Below are 17,096 nucleotides of genomic sequence, written 5' to 3'. Positions count from 1 at the left end.
CCACAAAATACCTCACCAGCACTGTATCAAGGTCACGAAAAACCTGGAATGGCCTGGGAAGTGCCACAGCCCAGATAAGACTAAGAAGCCATGATGACTGATGGCCACATGGGGTCCAGATGGGACCCAGAATGGGAAAAGAACAACAGTGGAAAACAGATGAAATCTGAAGCAAGTCTGGAACTCAGCCAAGAACAATGCAGAAACAGTAGATTCTCACGCACCACAACACGTGAGATGCTCACACTGGGGAGACTGGGTGAAGGGGAACTACCCTAGCAGTGTGTCCTAAACACCTCCTCTGTGTGTCTGGATTTATTCCAAAGTTTAAAGTTCATCTCTTAAAAACAGACTATTTCATCATGAAAGGAATCTTACACTCACTTAAGAGAAAGCCACTGTGCTTCTGTTAATAGTATTCTGACTGCATGGTTTCTACTGAAAAGTAGATGTCTGCCAAGTTTTAACAACCTTTGGAAAGCTGTTTACTTGTTAAAACTTAGTTTCCTCTGTTCGTATGTGAGGCAATGTGACAGGCAAAAAAAAAACCATTTCATTGTATAATGGTGTGCATTGAAGAAAAGCATTTTAGCCTTTTTGGAACTTTAGTTTCTCATTCAAAAAAACTGGGGCAGTCACAGTCTACTTTTAATCACCTAGAAGCTCTAAAATTGTATGATTCACTTGAAAACGCAGAGTATGAAAAACAAAAATCTTTTCAAATCAATTTGAGAATAGCATTTGTCTGGCTGAGGCCAGGGTAACCGAGATGCAGTGAATTGTACACTATTGTTCCTTCCCATTATCTACAAAGTAACATTGAGGGAGGTGCTCTGGAAACTTGGCAGAGCGGTCTGGAAGCACAGGGGTGGCGATTCTGGGAGGCAAGTCTGTGAAAACGCTATGGTCTTTAAAGTCCAAAGGAGCAGGGGAAATACACTTGGGCAGAGAATGGTGTGATTCAAGAGCTGTGAACCAAGTGAAAAGACTAGGCACTGGGGACTCCAAGGTCAGTTTATGGCTACTGAGCAGCCTGCAGACCAGGGCAGATGCAAGCCTGCCTCCAGGAATTCTCCTCTGGGGCCCCATCAGGATGCACTCCAAGAATCACAGGGGAAGAGTCAGAGCTTTAAAAGGACACCCTGAATCTCTGATTGGAAAAACACCTTCCTTCTCCCAGGCTGAATGGAGGAAGAGAAATAGTTTAGCCTTAAGCTAGACACAGAAAAGGAGAGCAAACTAGCGAGGACAATGTTAGATTACAAGAAGAGCCAGCCTTCCAGGAGCAGGGCAGAGCACCATGAGGGACCCCCTCTTTGACCCAGTGCCTGCTGAATAGTATGATGCCAAATATCCGTGTGTCTGGATATAACCACCTACCAGGAATAGAGCTGTTCCCTAAGGGTTCCCTCAGATGCACTAAAACAATCTTTGCACCTTCAAATAATTTACTTCACTGGGAAAGAGAAAAAGAAAAAAAGTGGCCATGAGACCTGAAAGTTTATCTTTGAAAGATAACTCACCCCTGACTGACAGAGAAATAAGTCCACCGCGCTCCTGGTAGTGGAGTGAGGGGCACCCCTGCGAACCAATGTTATAGCACAATCCCAGGCAGAGCTCAGGTCTCTCATTTAAAAGCATCTAATGGCTTTTTTTTTTTTGGCTGGAGGAGGGGAGGGATGTTTACTATGGGCAAAGCTCTATGCCTGGAAAACACAAGTAGAGAAAAATAAAATCTTGCCCTTACAGAGCTTATCATATAAGAGTCGTATATGTTTAAAGGAACTACACTGTGCCTACCTACTCTGTCATTTGTATAATGATAAAACACTTTCATGTTTATTCTCTGGAAAGATTTCAAGCCTCACAGAGCCATGTGTGGTTGGTGTTGCTCTTGTTATTAACCACCCCTACTGGCGCCAGCCAATGACAGATGTCCTCTGAGGCTCAAAGCAGTTAGGTGACCTAGTTAAAAGGACACAGGCAGCGAGAAGTACAGTGAAAACCTGAACCCCACGCTTTTATCCTTTCACAGTTACAAATACAGATTTGTTGCCCAGGTTTGCTTTTAAAACTTCTTCTCTCCAAGGAGCTACAGCCAACAGAGAGTCTCTGTGGGTGTGGCTTTGGGCGCCGTTACCCCTCTGAACTCCACGTGACTCCTGCCCCTGAGAGGCAAGGGGTTTCTCCCCCCCGTTTCAGAGTTTGCACCCACATCCCTTCACACACTGCTTCATTCCCATGTGTTCTAGCTTCTCTTTCTAGAACTTGACTAGATACTGCCAAACCTTCTCAGTCTGCCCTTCAAATTCATTCATGTCTTTTCACTTCTTTTCTTCAAGTATATTTTGATTATGCTCTTACGGTTGTCTCCATTCTTCCCCCTTTGACCCCTTCCTCCCAGCACCCTCCACTCCCTCAGGCAACCCCCACACCATGGTTCATGTCCATGGGTCATGCATGTAAGTTCTTTGGCTGCTCCATTTCCTATGCTGTACTTTACATCCCCATGGCTGTTCTGTAACTACCTAGTTGTACTTCTTATTCCCCTCAGTTCCTCACCCATTCATTCACCCAAAGCTCCCTTCCGTCTGGCAACCATCAAAGTGCTCTCTGTATCCGTGATCCTGTCTCTGCTTTTCTTGTTTGCTTGCTTGTTTTTTTAGATTCAGTTATTGGTAGATATATATTTATTGCCATTTTATTATTCATAGTTTTGATCTTTTTCTTAAATAAGTCCCTTTAACATTTCACATAATAATGGTTTGGTGATGATGAACTCCTTTATCTTTGTCTTGTCTGGGAAGCTCTTTATCTGCCCTTCAATTCTAAAGGATAGGTTTGCTGGGTAGGGCCATCTGGGCTGTAGGTCCCTGCTTTTTATGACTTTGACTATTTCTCATCAATGCCTTCTAGCCTGCAAAGTTTCTTTCGAGAAATCAGCCAACCGTCTTTGGGAACTCCCCTGCAGGTAACTAACTTCTTTTCTCTTGCTGCTTTTAAGATTCTCTCTTTATCTTTAACCTCTGGCATTTTAATTATGATGTGTCTTGGAGTGGGCCTCTTTGCATTGGGACTCTGTGATTTCTGGACTTGCATGTCTATTTCCTTCACCAAATTAGGAAAGTTTTCTATCACTATTCTTTCAAATAGATTTCCAATTTCTTCCTCTTCTCCTTCTGGCATCCGTATGATGTGAATGTTGGAACCCCTGAAGTTGCCTCAGAGGCTGTATATACTACCCTCATTTTTTTTTGTTTTCTTTTTTCTTCTTGTTCTGATTGGTTGTCTTTTTGGTTCCTTACATTCCAAATCATTGAATTCATTCTCAGCTTCATCCACTTTACTGTTGCTTCCCTGTAAATTGTTCTTTATTTCAATTAGTCAATACTTCATTTGTGACTGGATCTTTTTTATGCTGCTGAGGTCCTCACTAAGTTCCCTGAGCATCCTTATTACCAGTGTTTTGAAGTCTGCGTGGAGATTGCTTATCTCCATTTTGTTTATTTCTCCATCTGAAGCATTGATCTGTTCTTTCTTTGGGGCCATGTGTCTTTGTCTCCACATTTTGGTAGCCTCCTTCTGTTTGTTTCTATATATTAGGTAGAGCTGCTATGACTCCCTATTTTGGTAGTATGGCCTAATGTAGTAGGGTCCAGTGGCAGAGCCTCTCCTATCACCCAAGCTAGGTACTCAAGGTACACCCTTCACGTGGGCTGAGGACACCCTTCTCTTGTAACTGAGTCAGTTGCTGTTGGCAGATGGATGGAAAAGATTTACCCAAGCCAGTCAGCTGCAGAAATTGGCTGTGACCACTGACCACCAACCTCCACCCTCCACGGAGGATCAGCTGTGCAGGGACAGGGTGGTGGTGCTCTGATGTGGTCTGCAGCTGTCCACTGGGTGCACGTATTCTGGGGTTTCCCCGGGCAGTGCAGTGCAAGGTCAGCCCCAACCTGTGTTCTGCCCAGAGCCATAGTGCATGAGCTATAACACAATCTGCAGATGGCTGATACTTGTGCCAGGCTTGGAAGTTCCCAGGCAATGACAATCTGTTTATCTAGGCTGGCTGCTGCTAGTACCAGGACTGGGGCCACTTAGCAAGAAGTACAAAGGCTGGGTGCTGAGGGCTCATGAGGCTGGCTGTTGCTTGTTCAAGAGGATTTAGGAAGTTGTGAAACTGAGCAAAGACCAGCTATTCATATGGAGAAGCCACTGTCAACAACTTGAATGAGCTGTAAATTGGGTGGGACAGTGCCTCAGGAAATCTACAGGGTGGGGCAAATAGTGTTAGCCAGGTTGATGGAGTCTTAGAAATGGCACCCACCTGCTGGCTCTGTGACTTTCAGGGAAGGGTTCAGAAAGGGACAATGGCCCCTGTCCGCCTTTCTGTCTGGAAGAAAACTGTCCTCCAACTGTTGCCTTGATGCCAGACACTTCGTTTCCTCCCTGTATGCCACTGGTGCCCTCCATGCTGCTACCTCAGCCCTGGAGTTCAAAGGGAGTGAGTCTGAATAAGTCTATGTATGGGCTCTTTAAGAGGAACTGCTTTGGACTCCAGAAGTCTCTCCCACTGATTCAATCCCCCCTGGTTTTTGCAGCTAGAAGTTATGGGGACTTATCTTCCTGGCACCAAAACCCTGGGGGGGTCAGGGACTCCTCACTCCTGAGATATCCCTCCTAAATTTTTATCCACTACATAGATGAAAGGGTGTGGGAGCAGCCCATTCTGTATCTCTGCTCCTGCTACCAGTCTGGATGGATGTGGTGTCTTTAATTCTGTAGTTGTCTAACTTCAATTCAGCTCAATTTCTGATGGTTCTGGGTGATGGTTGTCCTGTAGTTTAGTTGTAATTTTGCTGTGGTTGTGGAAAGAGGTGAGCCATGTTTACCCACACCTCCATCTTGACCATAAGTACCATCTGAGTTACTTCATTGATATTTTTCTTTTCTGTATCTCTCTGTACTGTACCCTAGGTGAGTTCCTCAGGTCCCTTTGCCAAAGCACTAACTCTCTTCTCATCTTTATAAATGTACTCAATCAAACTTTTTAGAACCCATCTGTTCTTTTTCAGATTCTCTGTTTTCACTGGGGCTTCTCTACCCTCTTCAATCTTTGAAATCATTCCATGCACTTATTGCATAGTCTGTGGCAGGGTGTTCTGGAAGACCAAGTTTTGTGACAACTGCTGATTCTCCCTCGTGGTAGTTTTATCATAAGTTGATCCTTGTAACGGCAGAACTAGCTCAAATTGGTCCTACCGTGTTCAGTGAGGTACTAAGTTGTCTTTCAGAGACAATAGACCAAAACTCCACGTCATGCAGCCGAAGCACATGCAGAGGAGAAAACTTGGACCTCCAGTTGCACCAGGAACCAAAGTCCCACCAACATCATGACACCACCATCACCCCACTGAACCCAAGAGTCAGGACATAGCTGGAACTTGAACACCAGAACCCTTTCAGAAGCCAAAGGCTCATTGTCCAGGAAGATTCAGTGTCGACACCCCTTTACTATAAACGGCCACGTTCCAAGGTCCTCCGATAAAAATGTGCCCCACCAGCACTTTGCATACCTGCTCCCCTAACCCCTTAAAAACCATTAACCTAGCCTATCAAGATGGATTTGAGGCACAATTAGGTCTCCTATCTTCTCAGCACCTTCTCAATCCAAAAACCTTTTCTTATTCCAAACTCTGACATTGTCACTTTTGGCCTTTCAAAGTGTCGGGCACTCAAATTTGGGTTTTGACAACAATCTCAGTGGGGACTCTATGGTGAGAAGACCTCATTCGCCCAGGTGACAGGAGTGTCCCTAATGAGCATCTGTGGGGGCTCCTAGTGGGCAGTCTTCCCCCAGACAGCCTCCCACAGCCTGTCTTGCGTGAATTTTTCCACCTCAGGAGAAATTTAGATCTCTTATTCAGAGTGACCAATGTAATCCGAAATACACTTACTATGCTTGTCACTCTCTCTCCTGAGATTCTGAGTTTAAGGAAAATGAAATATAATATTCTCATCATGAGAACTGTGTGGAAAGTGCCTATCACAGAGTGCAACCTGGAAAATATTTTCCAAATGTTCACCATCTCCCTTCCCCAGGGTAGTAAGTAGCAAATCACAACATGGCTCTGGGCCCTCTCTCCAGATTTGGACCACTTATTAAAGCCACTTTTCACCCTGCGAGAAGGATGCTTAGACAGTGTTCAAAACGAATATTGTTTTAGAATTATTTTTATTCTTATAAGCACATACATACTGGGCAACTGATTTGAGCAAGCTTTTAACTACTGGTTTTAGTTGTGTATGATTCTTTGCAGATTCTCTTAATCTTTCTTTTATAAGAGCTGAATAAAACTCAGTCTTCTACAATGACCAATTTCTCAGTGATATTATCAAGCTACTTCTAAAATTCTACTCAGAAAAGGGTTCTAGGACAACTGTTAGCTACTACACACCAACCAAAGTGGCATTTTAAAGGCTAAGCACACACATCACTGTCCCCTTCCTGGAGATTTTATAAAAACAAATTAAAGAGCCGCTGATGGCACAGTAACACTCACAGTGTGACTGTCACAGAAACACATGCATGTGTTATTTAGCTTATTTATTGGTTTGAAAAGTGGCCTCTCACAGTTCATTTCTAAGATTGCCTTTGAAGGGATAGGCTACTGTCTAGCATAAAAAAAAAATATGGAAACTATCCTTTCATTATAAATCCTTCAATGTATAAAAGAAGAAAAACAATGGAGAAATTATTGAAAACATTTTCAGTGAACATATTTATATTTGAAAGTTCCACATTAAATAAAGTTTTAACATTACTTATTTTAAGACAGAAGAATAACCTCTGTCCCCTTAGGTCACGTAATAAATATATATTTATGTCGTACCTCTGAACTTCTTGGGAGGGTTGGCGAGGTCCCCTGCCTCCGGGTGCACCACACACCTGTCATCCACTAACCTGGAAGGAAAAGCATGATGACGTCATTAACCTCATCAGAGCCAAGAGGCGCAGACAGCACGTGGACATCATATATTTACTACTCTTCACTAAAAACTTTATAATCATCATAGATGCACAAAAAGGTTTGTCATAAAGGGATTGATTAAAGCAGCATTTATGAAACTCAAAATTGAAGTCACAACTCAACATCATTAAGCGGTAGGAACCTGGTTAGATAAATCAGGACATAGACGCACCAGGGAACACTGGAGAGTTGTGTAAAATTCAACTTGGAAATGTACCAGCCTGCCAAACATTTATAATGTGTTGTTAAAATAAGTGGTAATAAATCCGTAAGATCTCATATATGCTTACAAACATACACACATACACACACACCTCTTACACGTACGAGAGGAACGGAACACGTTAACCTTGGTCAGATGACCTGTAGTTTTCAACCTTGGTCAGATTACTTGTAGTTTTTATTTTCCCTTTTTGTCTGAGTGTGTGTTTTGTTTTTCTCACAGGCAATGTGTAAGCTTATGAGGGCAGGCTTACAGAGTCACCACAGAGTGAGTGGGTGGTTATAAGCACTCGTCCCATGTTCAAACCCTGGCTCAGCGATGTCCTAGCCAGGTGCCTCTGTTCCTCCCACCTAGGCCTGTAAAGTAAGGACAGAGTACCTACCTCACAGCATTGTCAGGAGGATTAAATGACTTACTATCCACAAAGTACCAAGTGCAGTTTCTGGCATACTGTAAGCCCTTAAGTACTTTAGTAAGTGTTTAATAAATAAAATCAAAGATCTTGCCTGCTTTATTCCTCATCATACTGTCTGCTTCTAGAAGAATGCCTGACACATAGGTACTCAATAAATAATAACCAGCCTTGGCTGGTGTGGCTTATTGCGTTGAACACCATCCTGCAAACCAAAGGGTCGCCAGTTCGATTCCCTGTCAGGGCACATGCCTGGGTTTCGGGCCCGGTTCCTAGCTGAGCGCATGTGAGAGGAAACTGATCAATGTTTCTCTCCCTCTGTTTCTCCCTTCCCCACTCTGTTAGAACAATAAAAAATAAAATCTTTTTTGAAAAATAACAAATATTTAAAGAATTGAATGAATAAATTGCCTTTGTAGATACAAAAAACATACTTTATCCCTATTAAAATAATTACCAGAACCCAATTTCTAGGACAATTCCGAGAGAATAGCTGAATCTCTGCCCTGAGAACCAAGAAACGCAACTCTCCCGTCCAAAGAGGAATATTTAACTACCAAAGACCTACTAACATTCATTTTTTCCAACGACTGAGTGGTGGGAATAACTGGGTTTTACCCCTCCAGGACATTGTAAAAATGCTTGTGAATTAGTTCTAAGTTTGTGAATTCGTTTGAAGGAAGATGACCAAGTTGCAACTTTCTTTAAAAAAAAAAAAAATTAACCGGACTCACTACTATACATCAACTCCCAACACAGAGTAAAATCCAATTCATGATTAAACATTCGCTTGAGCTAGGCTGATTATCCAAATCGAACGCGTGGTTCCTGGTTTATCTGGTTACCAGAAGCAGACACTTCCTAAATCACCAGATTTATCTATAGGATCCAATTTCCACAAAACAAAATGTTAATTTAGTTAGGCAATAAGGTTCTTTCTTTGATTTTTTTTAATATACATCATTCACACTGCTTTACAAAAAATGTGGTTTTACAAGAGCTGCCAAGCATGCGAGAAATTCCTTTTAAGAGTTTTTAAAACTGTTTTCTTAGAAACAGGAAGTCACATTGGTCAAGAAGCAAACCCAAATGCCTGCAATACCCAACTTCGGTCTGTAACATTGAACACAAGAGGCTCATGAGAATGTCACAACATAACATTGAATTTTTTAAGAAATGCTGTGAGGGAAAGGTCCACTTTTCTAATTAGTTAAGGCACATTAAGAATTCTAAACGTAATTAAAAAAATAATCTTACCCTTCAGAGTATATTAAAATTATATAAAAAGTAGCAACGACATTCTACCAATTCTTGGTGCCCACCCCACTCCCACAGAACTACAGCTTCCCACTAGAATGCACCCAGAGAGTCCCCACCCGCATGGGCTAGCCATCGGAGGACTGGGAAAAACTGAAGCCATAAAGCAGATAACAGTGCATTTATATAAACACGTATACCTGTCCTCAATTACCTAGTGGCTCAGGTAAAAACATAATTAAGAATGACTTCGGTTCTCAGAATGTGTCCTATTCCTTACACCCAAATGTCTGTCAAAATCACAAAGACCATCATTTCATTGTGCAAACTTAAAGAACTGGAACTGGGAATGGAAGAAAGGGAAAGATAGAAAGAAGCAAGTGTGAATCTGTTATAAAGACAAATACCAGTGATTTTCAACTGGTACATCGCAAAAAATTTTTAAACTTGCTATTTAGTCAGAGGGCAATCCCTTAGATTGTCCAATAAAAGAATGACAAAAGCCAACAAAACAATAGCCATCTAGTGGAATGAATCAAAATGATACTTATTTTTTTTTTTTTGGTCAGGCCAGGAAAAAATATATTTTTGGTGAATTGGTTTTTTATTTTTGGTGAATTTTAGTGTGCCACAGAATTTTAGTGATTAGTTTATGTGTGCCATGAGATGAAAAAAGTTGAAAATCACTGACATATATGGTCATTTCAGTTAAAGTTAAACGGGATTTCAATGGTAATCACTGGCCCAACTTCTACAATATTTCCAACACCCTCTTCTTGAATACCTGCCTCCAGGGCCAGAGTGTTCCTCATTTACCACCTTTCTGACAGCACTGATGTTAGACATGTGTCTTATATGGAGGTGAAACAGCACCCTGTGTTTCCCACCACAAAACTTACTGTAATTTTTATAACGACTTGCTTAACTGTTTAGATCTTCCAATAAATTAATTCCATTAAGTCAGACACTGAATCCATCTGTTTACCATTATATCCTTGGTATCTTCTAAAATTAGTTACAGTGACACTAAATAAATATTTGTTATATGCAGAAATGGGTCAGTGAGGAAGTGAGACTTCCTTCCCAAACAACTTTTCGTTTTGCTTCCGTTTCTTTCTTCTGTAACTAGACAGACCACATACTCTTTTTTTCTGGGATAAACAAGGCTTTTTCTCTCCAGTTCTTCCTCACTGGGATATTTACCAAGGAGCTCCACATCTTTTCATATACAAGTGTCAAAATCCACTTTAAATGGGACCCTAGAAACTATCCACGAGAATCCAGATGTGCCCCCAAACAAGTGGGACCAGGGACTCTTCCCCTGTCTTTTTGAGGCTAAGTTTACAGTTAGGCATCCTAAGAGCCTGGTAGCTCCCTGGGCAGTCAAGCCCACCTCTGAAGTTCACTGGGTCTCTATAGCTAGACAACTCCAGGATCTTTCCATGTGTACTGCTGGTAGGAAAGGCACCCACATCCACCACCGGGACACTTTTCTCCCATAATCTGAGGATAAGAATTTACAACTGAATGGGGACAAATATAAAGATCAAGCTATAGCCTCTGAGTAGAAAGCATCTGAAATCATCTACTGCATCTCTGGATAATTCACTTCGAGACCGTGCCATGCCTGCTGCCCATTTTCATCACTCACTCATAAAGTGTTTCCCAAATCTGGCTAATTGGCTGAATCCTATGGGGAGTTAAAAGAATGAACAACAATCATAATAAGAGTAACAACAAAAACAGAAGGCTTCTTTGGTATAGACCTACAAAATCAAAGTTTTGGGGGATTAGGAATAAGAGTCTGTATTTTTGTAAAAGCTCTCTAACCTTTCTTAAATGGACCGGGAATGCCTGTCTTGTACTCCCGTGGTACCTACACACCTCCATCAACAGAGCTCGCACTTCATACTAATTCCTGACTTATGCATGTCTCTAACACTGTAAGGTATAAGTTCCGAGACGCCCATTTTTGTTTTCTTCACCATAACATGCCCAACTTTAAATATTAGCCCTCAAACCTGGAGGGTGTTAAATAATTTTACTGGAGTGGATGACTGACTCTTTGAATCACGGAATAAATCAATAATGTCACTTTTGGTAGATCCTATAAACAGTAAAAATGCCTACAACCAAGAAATGATTGCATAATAGTAGATGGAAGAAAGGGTTGTAACTACCACACTGTTGGCAATTCTCCCCACGCAGATGCATCTCAGAAAATTATCAAAAATATCGAAGGCCAAGATAACCTGCCCTAAATAACAATTTCTCATACAGCATCTTTCAACTCAACATATTAGTGCCCTTTTTAATGGGCTGCATTTATTGTTGTCATGTCTGAATCAGCACGTAAAGCAATTACAGCACTAGCCTAAAATTCTCAATCTGTCACTGAAACTCGGCTATTGTAAAACCGGTTATCCTTTGTATCTATCTTCTTTTCACAAGGTCATAACTGTAAATTGTTTGTTCATTTCAATTTATAAGAAAAAAAATCATTCGACTATTAGGCCTTCCAAGGTATCTATAAGCAGATTTCAGTAGATATTTTAATTTTAGACATATGTGTGAATCAAAAACATGGGACTTTTACTACGTCCCCTGCCCCAGCCCTCTTCACCTCTTGTAACTACCATACTGTTGTCTTTGACTATGAGGTCTCCTGTTTGTAAATTTCAAAGTAAACAGAGTACCGCTGACATTTTAAAAATATATGTGAGTGCAATGTTAACTAGATATGGCCCCCAGAGAAATGCTTGCAAACGCGAATCTGGAGACACGTGCAAGAGCGCTTCGGGCAACACTGCTCCCGATGGAAAACGGGAAAACACAAATGTCCATCAGAAGGAGGATGAATAAATTATGACTAAATAAATAATTGCATACACTGTATAACTATTTTTAAAGTAAATAAATCTGGCTTCTTCCCTAAACTGTTCCCTACCACAAATTCCCTACCACCCTGAAACATCAACTCCCTCCTGCCCCTTCATTGAAAAGTAATACGAAAATAGAAGACAAAACACTTCGGTGCTAATCCTTGGTCAGCCATTCCATAATCAGCTGTGTTTACATGAGTCACTTAGCCTTGCTGTGCCTCATTTTTAAATGGGTCAGTTGTGATCTCCCAGTTCGTTCTATTTCTATGGTTATCCATTTCTCTGATCCTGTCTTGTAGTTTGAGTTGGCTTGTGGTATCATCCTTCAATAGCGGATTGTATCATTTATAATATTTTACGCACTGTAGTTACAGAGTTTAACTGTTTATATCAATTTTTCTAAAGTGTACACATTATTTCAGCATTCCAAGCAAAACACTAGTATGAGAGTTTGTTCCACTCTCTCACTGTATTCTTAGAACATAGTATTTTAAAATCTTAAGATCTTGCTATGTAGTAATACAGACTTTTTTTTTTTTTACTTACCAATACTCAAGTTGCCCAAATTAGGAGCCAACCTCAAGGCCTATAGATTACTGCTTGTATGCATAATTCAGAGTAACTTAACAAGAAATACTAGGTTCTACAAATGTCCGATTTTATACCACATATCCAATAGGCCTATGGAGACACTCTTCCACAAAGCCAGAAATCTGGCAAAGAAGGAGGTGACTTCATTGCAAAATTTCTGCCAAAGTGTTCCAACTTGTAAGTGCAACAGAGATTGCAACATACCAAATCCTCATTGCCATACTCATCTTACCTGTCTATGACGACCAGAAGAGTTGAATTTGCTTTTGTCTGCTACTTGATATTTGAGGGTTATAAAAGTTAAACTAATCCAATTTAACATTACCTTCTCTTTTTAGATGTCTTATTTTAATAATACCTTTCCACTAACACAAGTATTTTAAGCTTAAATATGAAACAGGTGTGTAACTCCTTCTGTGAGTTCTTTGATCATACACATGTTGGTTGCTGCTAATATTTCCAAAACAGGTTCCTTCCAAAGTTGAAATTGTGCCTGTCCTTAGGTATTTAAAATGTTTCCAGTTATGTTTCCGCGAAAGACAAAAATCACTTTAAAGCACTTTTAAATTACACAATAAACACTAAATTTTAAAGTGCTACTACGTGGAAGGAAACTCCTGAAAATACTGGATACTCCTTATACTTAAATTTTTGATCCACCAAGACCAAATGAATTAAAGACCTTTAAAAAGTAGGTATCATGTGGACTAGAAAAGGAATGTTGTCGCTAACATGATAACTCTTTCTAAATCACTGCAAGAAGCCACCCTTTTGTGAAACAATTCTCTTCAGAGTATGAATATTGAGGCAACTGGTAGGAAAAGAAACTGAGTTACATATTGCCATCCAAAGAGGAACATAGATATCAGACCATGATTTCAGAAAGAATTTGCGTATTTGAAAGCTTAAAGCCCTAACCCAACCAAAGAAAGAAATCATGACTTTTTCTTCTCGAATCCAATGCTTCTTTTTCTTCTAATCCTCTGTGCCCTGCCTCCCTGACATCTTTGAATCTATTGCTATTGCAAGTCAATTTGTTTAGCGTTTTCTCCTAGCCTGTCCATTGCTGTCTTCCTGAAAGTCAAAGTATGGGCAAGGTGTCTTTCTCAGGATAATCAATGGATCTCTGTAGAAGTTGAAATCAATTGTTTAGTGATGTCTGAGTTGACTTAACTACTATCAGTTTTCAATCATCTGCAAAGAGCTAGAAAACCCATAGGCCCTGGAAATACTGACTCAGTAGGCAAAGTTAAGATCCTGAGTTTTCACCGCCTGGTTGGCACAAATCTGGAGGTGCTCTCACAGGAAGGTCATCAGGTGAGGAATTCCCCTAGCGACACTCTCTATTCCAAGTAGAGACCCCTCCCCTGCCCCACATTTCTGCCTGGTTTTGGACACTCTTTCATGCCTTCACAAAGTTGTTTTTTTATATGTTGTCCAGAGTTTATAGTTGTTATACTGAAAATTAAGTTCAAGAGATATGGTCTCAAATATTTTAAAAATTACTGATAACACAACAGGCTGCTATGCATGTACCAGCAAAAACAACCTCAAACAGATATTTTAATTAACAACTACAAATATATCTAGTATAAGTATCAACAAGCATGAAAGATACCTTTTTTAAAAAGCAGCAAAGAATAAGAACCTATCAAGAATGGCCAGATGGATTTAAGAAGGAATCCCAGAGGTGAAAAATAATTGTTGAAATAAGTAGGGTGTCAAGAGAGTAAGTTAGGCACAGCTAATTAATAACCTGGAAGATGGATCTTAAGAAATTACTCGAAGTGAAACAGAAGGACAGAGAAAATATAAAAGAGGAGTTAAGAAATAAATATAAACGTAGGATAAAGTTACCATGCTTATATAATTAGCACCCTGGGTGGAGAGAATAAACAGAATGGAAGAGAGACAATTTCTTAAGCAGAAACTTCTTTATTATGATAGCCATAAAAAATAAGTAATTTCTTATTTTCCTTTGTGGACGATTTTTCTCCTTTACGCTTCATTCCTGGTGAAAGGGGACTACTGACCTTTACTGTGGGTTGTGTTGACGTAAACACAGGTGATGAGTTTCTCGTAGAGATTCCCGTGACCTGCTGTGCTGCATCACAGGATTAGTCATCTGGAGAAGGCCTGTCAATGACCAGATTCAGGTCTCAGCAGTTCTCTTGGGGTTATCAGAAGGCTCCACTTGCAAGCCTTTGACGTCTGGATCTTTGTCTTCTTCACTTCCCAGAAGTACCAGAGTTCTGTAAATCCTCTGATGCTCTGTCTCTGGAATGTCTTTGTAGCTACGGCTTGGCAAATCTCAGTACTAACTAGACACTCTGAAGTGTTCTTTGAATCCCTCCATCTACATTAACAGTGATGTAAGATTCCTTAATCCACCAGCATAGCTGGGTGTCACTGCAGCCTTGGGCATATTTCTATGACTCTTTCCAAGGCAGGAACATTCAATGATTATGAAAGTTTCATTACTGCTACTCAGTTGGTTATACATAAGATGTTTTAGGATTCCAGTTAAGAAAAGATATCCATATAGAACAAGAATAATGAAGGCATTTTACCATGATAGATCCTTCCAATTTCGAGAGTCAATGCTTCCATACCTCATCAGTCACCACAGAAAATGAGGGAAACAGAGCCTGGAACAGGCCTCCAAGAGACTGGAGACAGGAACTGGGCTTTGGAAGGACTGAGTAGACCTTCTGTGCCAACCCCACAGTTTTGACCAACATAATTAAGTGGTGTCAGGTTTTGAGAAAAGAGGCAGTATTTGAAGAGATAAAGGCTGAGAATTTCCAGGGCTGATGAAAGATATGGGTCCCCTGAGACAGAACACACAGTGCACTGGGCTGTCAACTTCTCAGTCTCCACAATACAAGCCAGAGACTGTGGAATCATTTGTCTAAATGATGAAGGAAAACTTGGCTATCAAGTTAAAATTGTGTGCTTGGCAAAATAAACTTTTAAAATGGGGGGTGGACATCAAAATATTTTTAGATAAGTAAAAACTAAGAACTTACCACTAACAGACTTTCAGTATGCTCCAGGTATTGATAAAAAGAAAATTATCTTAGTAGAAAAATATGAGTTCTGAGAAGAAATATGGAGAAAAAACTGTAGAAACATGTGTATTAGACTAAACAAACACTGTCTCAGTACAAAAGAATAATAATGAGTAACACATGAGTTTAAAAAGCACAGCCCTGACATACCAGACACCTGCACAGAAGTAGAAAGGAAGTGACCTGAGTTAAGTAGCTCCGAGGTTCAAAACTGCACAGAAATAGGATAAAACATCAATTGCCTTTATACTTTGAACATGTATATTATAATTTTATTTTTTAAGATTTTATTTATTTATTTTTAGAGAGAGGGGAAGGGAGAGAGAAAAAGAGGGAAAGAAACATCAACATGTGGTTGCCTCTCACACACCCCCCACTGGGAACCTGGTCCACAACCCAGGCATGTGCCCAACTGGGAATCAAACCAATGATCCTTTCATTTGCAGGCTGCCATTCAATCCACTGAGTCACACCAATCAGTGGTGCGTATATTACAATTTTTGCGTATATTACAATATTTGTGCGTATATTACAATTTTAAAAGAAACTACTGAGATGATGAAAACAGAGTGTATAAATACAAAACCAATAAAGAGGGAGAAATAAAATACGAAGAAAAAAATAAGTGCAAATTCAGTTGATCCCAAAGAATTTTTTTAAAAAGAAGAAATCAGTGAAAAATTATTATTAATATAAAGCACAGAGTGAGAGGGTAGAGATAAGTTAACAATAATCATAATAAGTGTAATGTTTAACTTATTTAAAAGACAGATTTTCAAAACACAGATTCTCACATTGGATGGAAAACATCCAGCTACCTGCGTCTTCCCAAAAATGGAAGCCGAGTCTCACTAACCCAAAGAAGCTATGGCAACAGGAGCAATATCAGAGAGCAGACTTCAAGTGGACAAAGCAGTATTCACAATAAGTAGGGCCATTATATGAGAAGTGTTCCTGTTCTCTAAGAAAACATAACAATTCTGCCCTGGCTGGTGTAGCTCAGTGGATTGAGCGCGGGCCTGCGAGCCACACGATCACGGTTCAATTCCCAGTCAGGGCACATGCCTGGGTTGCAGGCCAGTTCCCAGCAGGGGACTCACGAGAGGCAACCATACATTGATATTTCTTTCCTTCTCTCTTTCCCTTCCTCTCTAAAGATAAATAAAATCTAAAATAAAAAATAATTAGTTTGAGTTGTACAATAGTAACTTAAAAAAAAAGAAAACATAACAATTCTAAACTTAGGTGTAATATCCACACATTATATCAAACACAATTTAGAGAACTACAGGTAGAAGTTAACAGAGGCATTACCATGGTGGAAGATTGCAACGTACTTCCCAATTACCGACAGGACAAGCCAACAAAATTTAGTGAGGCTGCATGCTTGGAAACCAGCAATTAATAATCCTTATGTACATCTGAAGGATATACATAAAACATAGAACTTCCATAGAGATATACGAGATGCAACAACTGGAGAAATTTTCTGTTTGAGCACATTAATATACCAGGTTTCTTAATTGTTGGTTTTTCATATCCCTACTATATTTCTAAACTATAGCCTCAATTTACAAGCTTCAAAAAAATATCATTTCCTTGGCTCATAGTGAACTCACGTTTGGCTAA

At 40.2% G+C, this 17,096-nt stretch overlaps 1 protein-coding gene across 3 annotated transcripts in view; it reads right to left on the bottom strand.

The window, feature by feature from the left end:
* Positions 1-17,096, bottom strand: part of ITPR2 (inositol 1,4,5-trisphosphate receptor type 2) — a 456,496-nt gene that overhangs the window by 412,199 nt on the left and 27,201 nt on the right. For 2 of the 3 annotated variants that reach the window (XM_037033923.1, XM_037033924.1), the window contains exon 2: positions 6,894-6,964. The exons of the other annotated variant lie outside the window; for it this stretch is intronic. In XM_037033923.1, coding sequence (XP_036889818.1) covers positions 6,894-6,964 — 71 coding nt within the window. The remainder of the gene's footprint in view (positions 1-6,893; positions 6,965-17,096) is intronic. 3 annotated transcript variants of the gene reach the window in all.

This window comes from Sturnira hondurensis, unplaced genomic scaffold (genome assembly GCF_014824575.4).
Source record: "Sturnira hondurensis isolate 20B ecotype Veracruz unplaced genomic scaffold, ASM1482457v3 Scaffold0021795, whole genome shotgun sequence".
NCBI classification, from domain to species: Eukaryota; Metazoa; Chordata; class Mammalia; order Chiroptera; family Phyllostomidae; genus Sturnira; species Sturnira hondurensis.
This window is presented reverse-complemented; position numbering and strand designations above follow the sequence as displayed.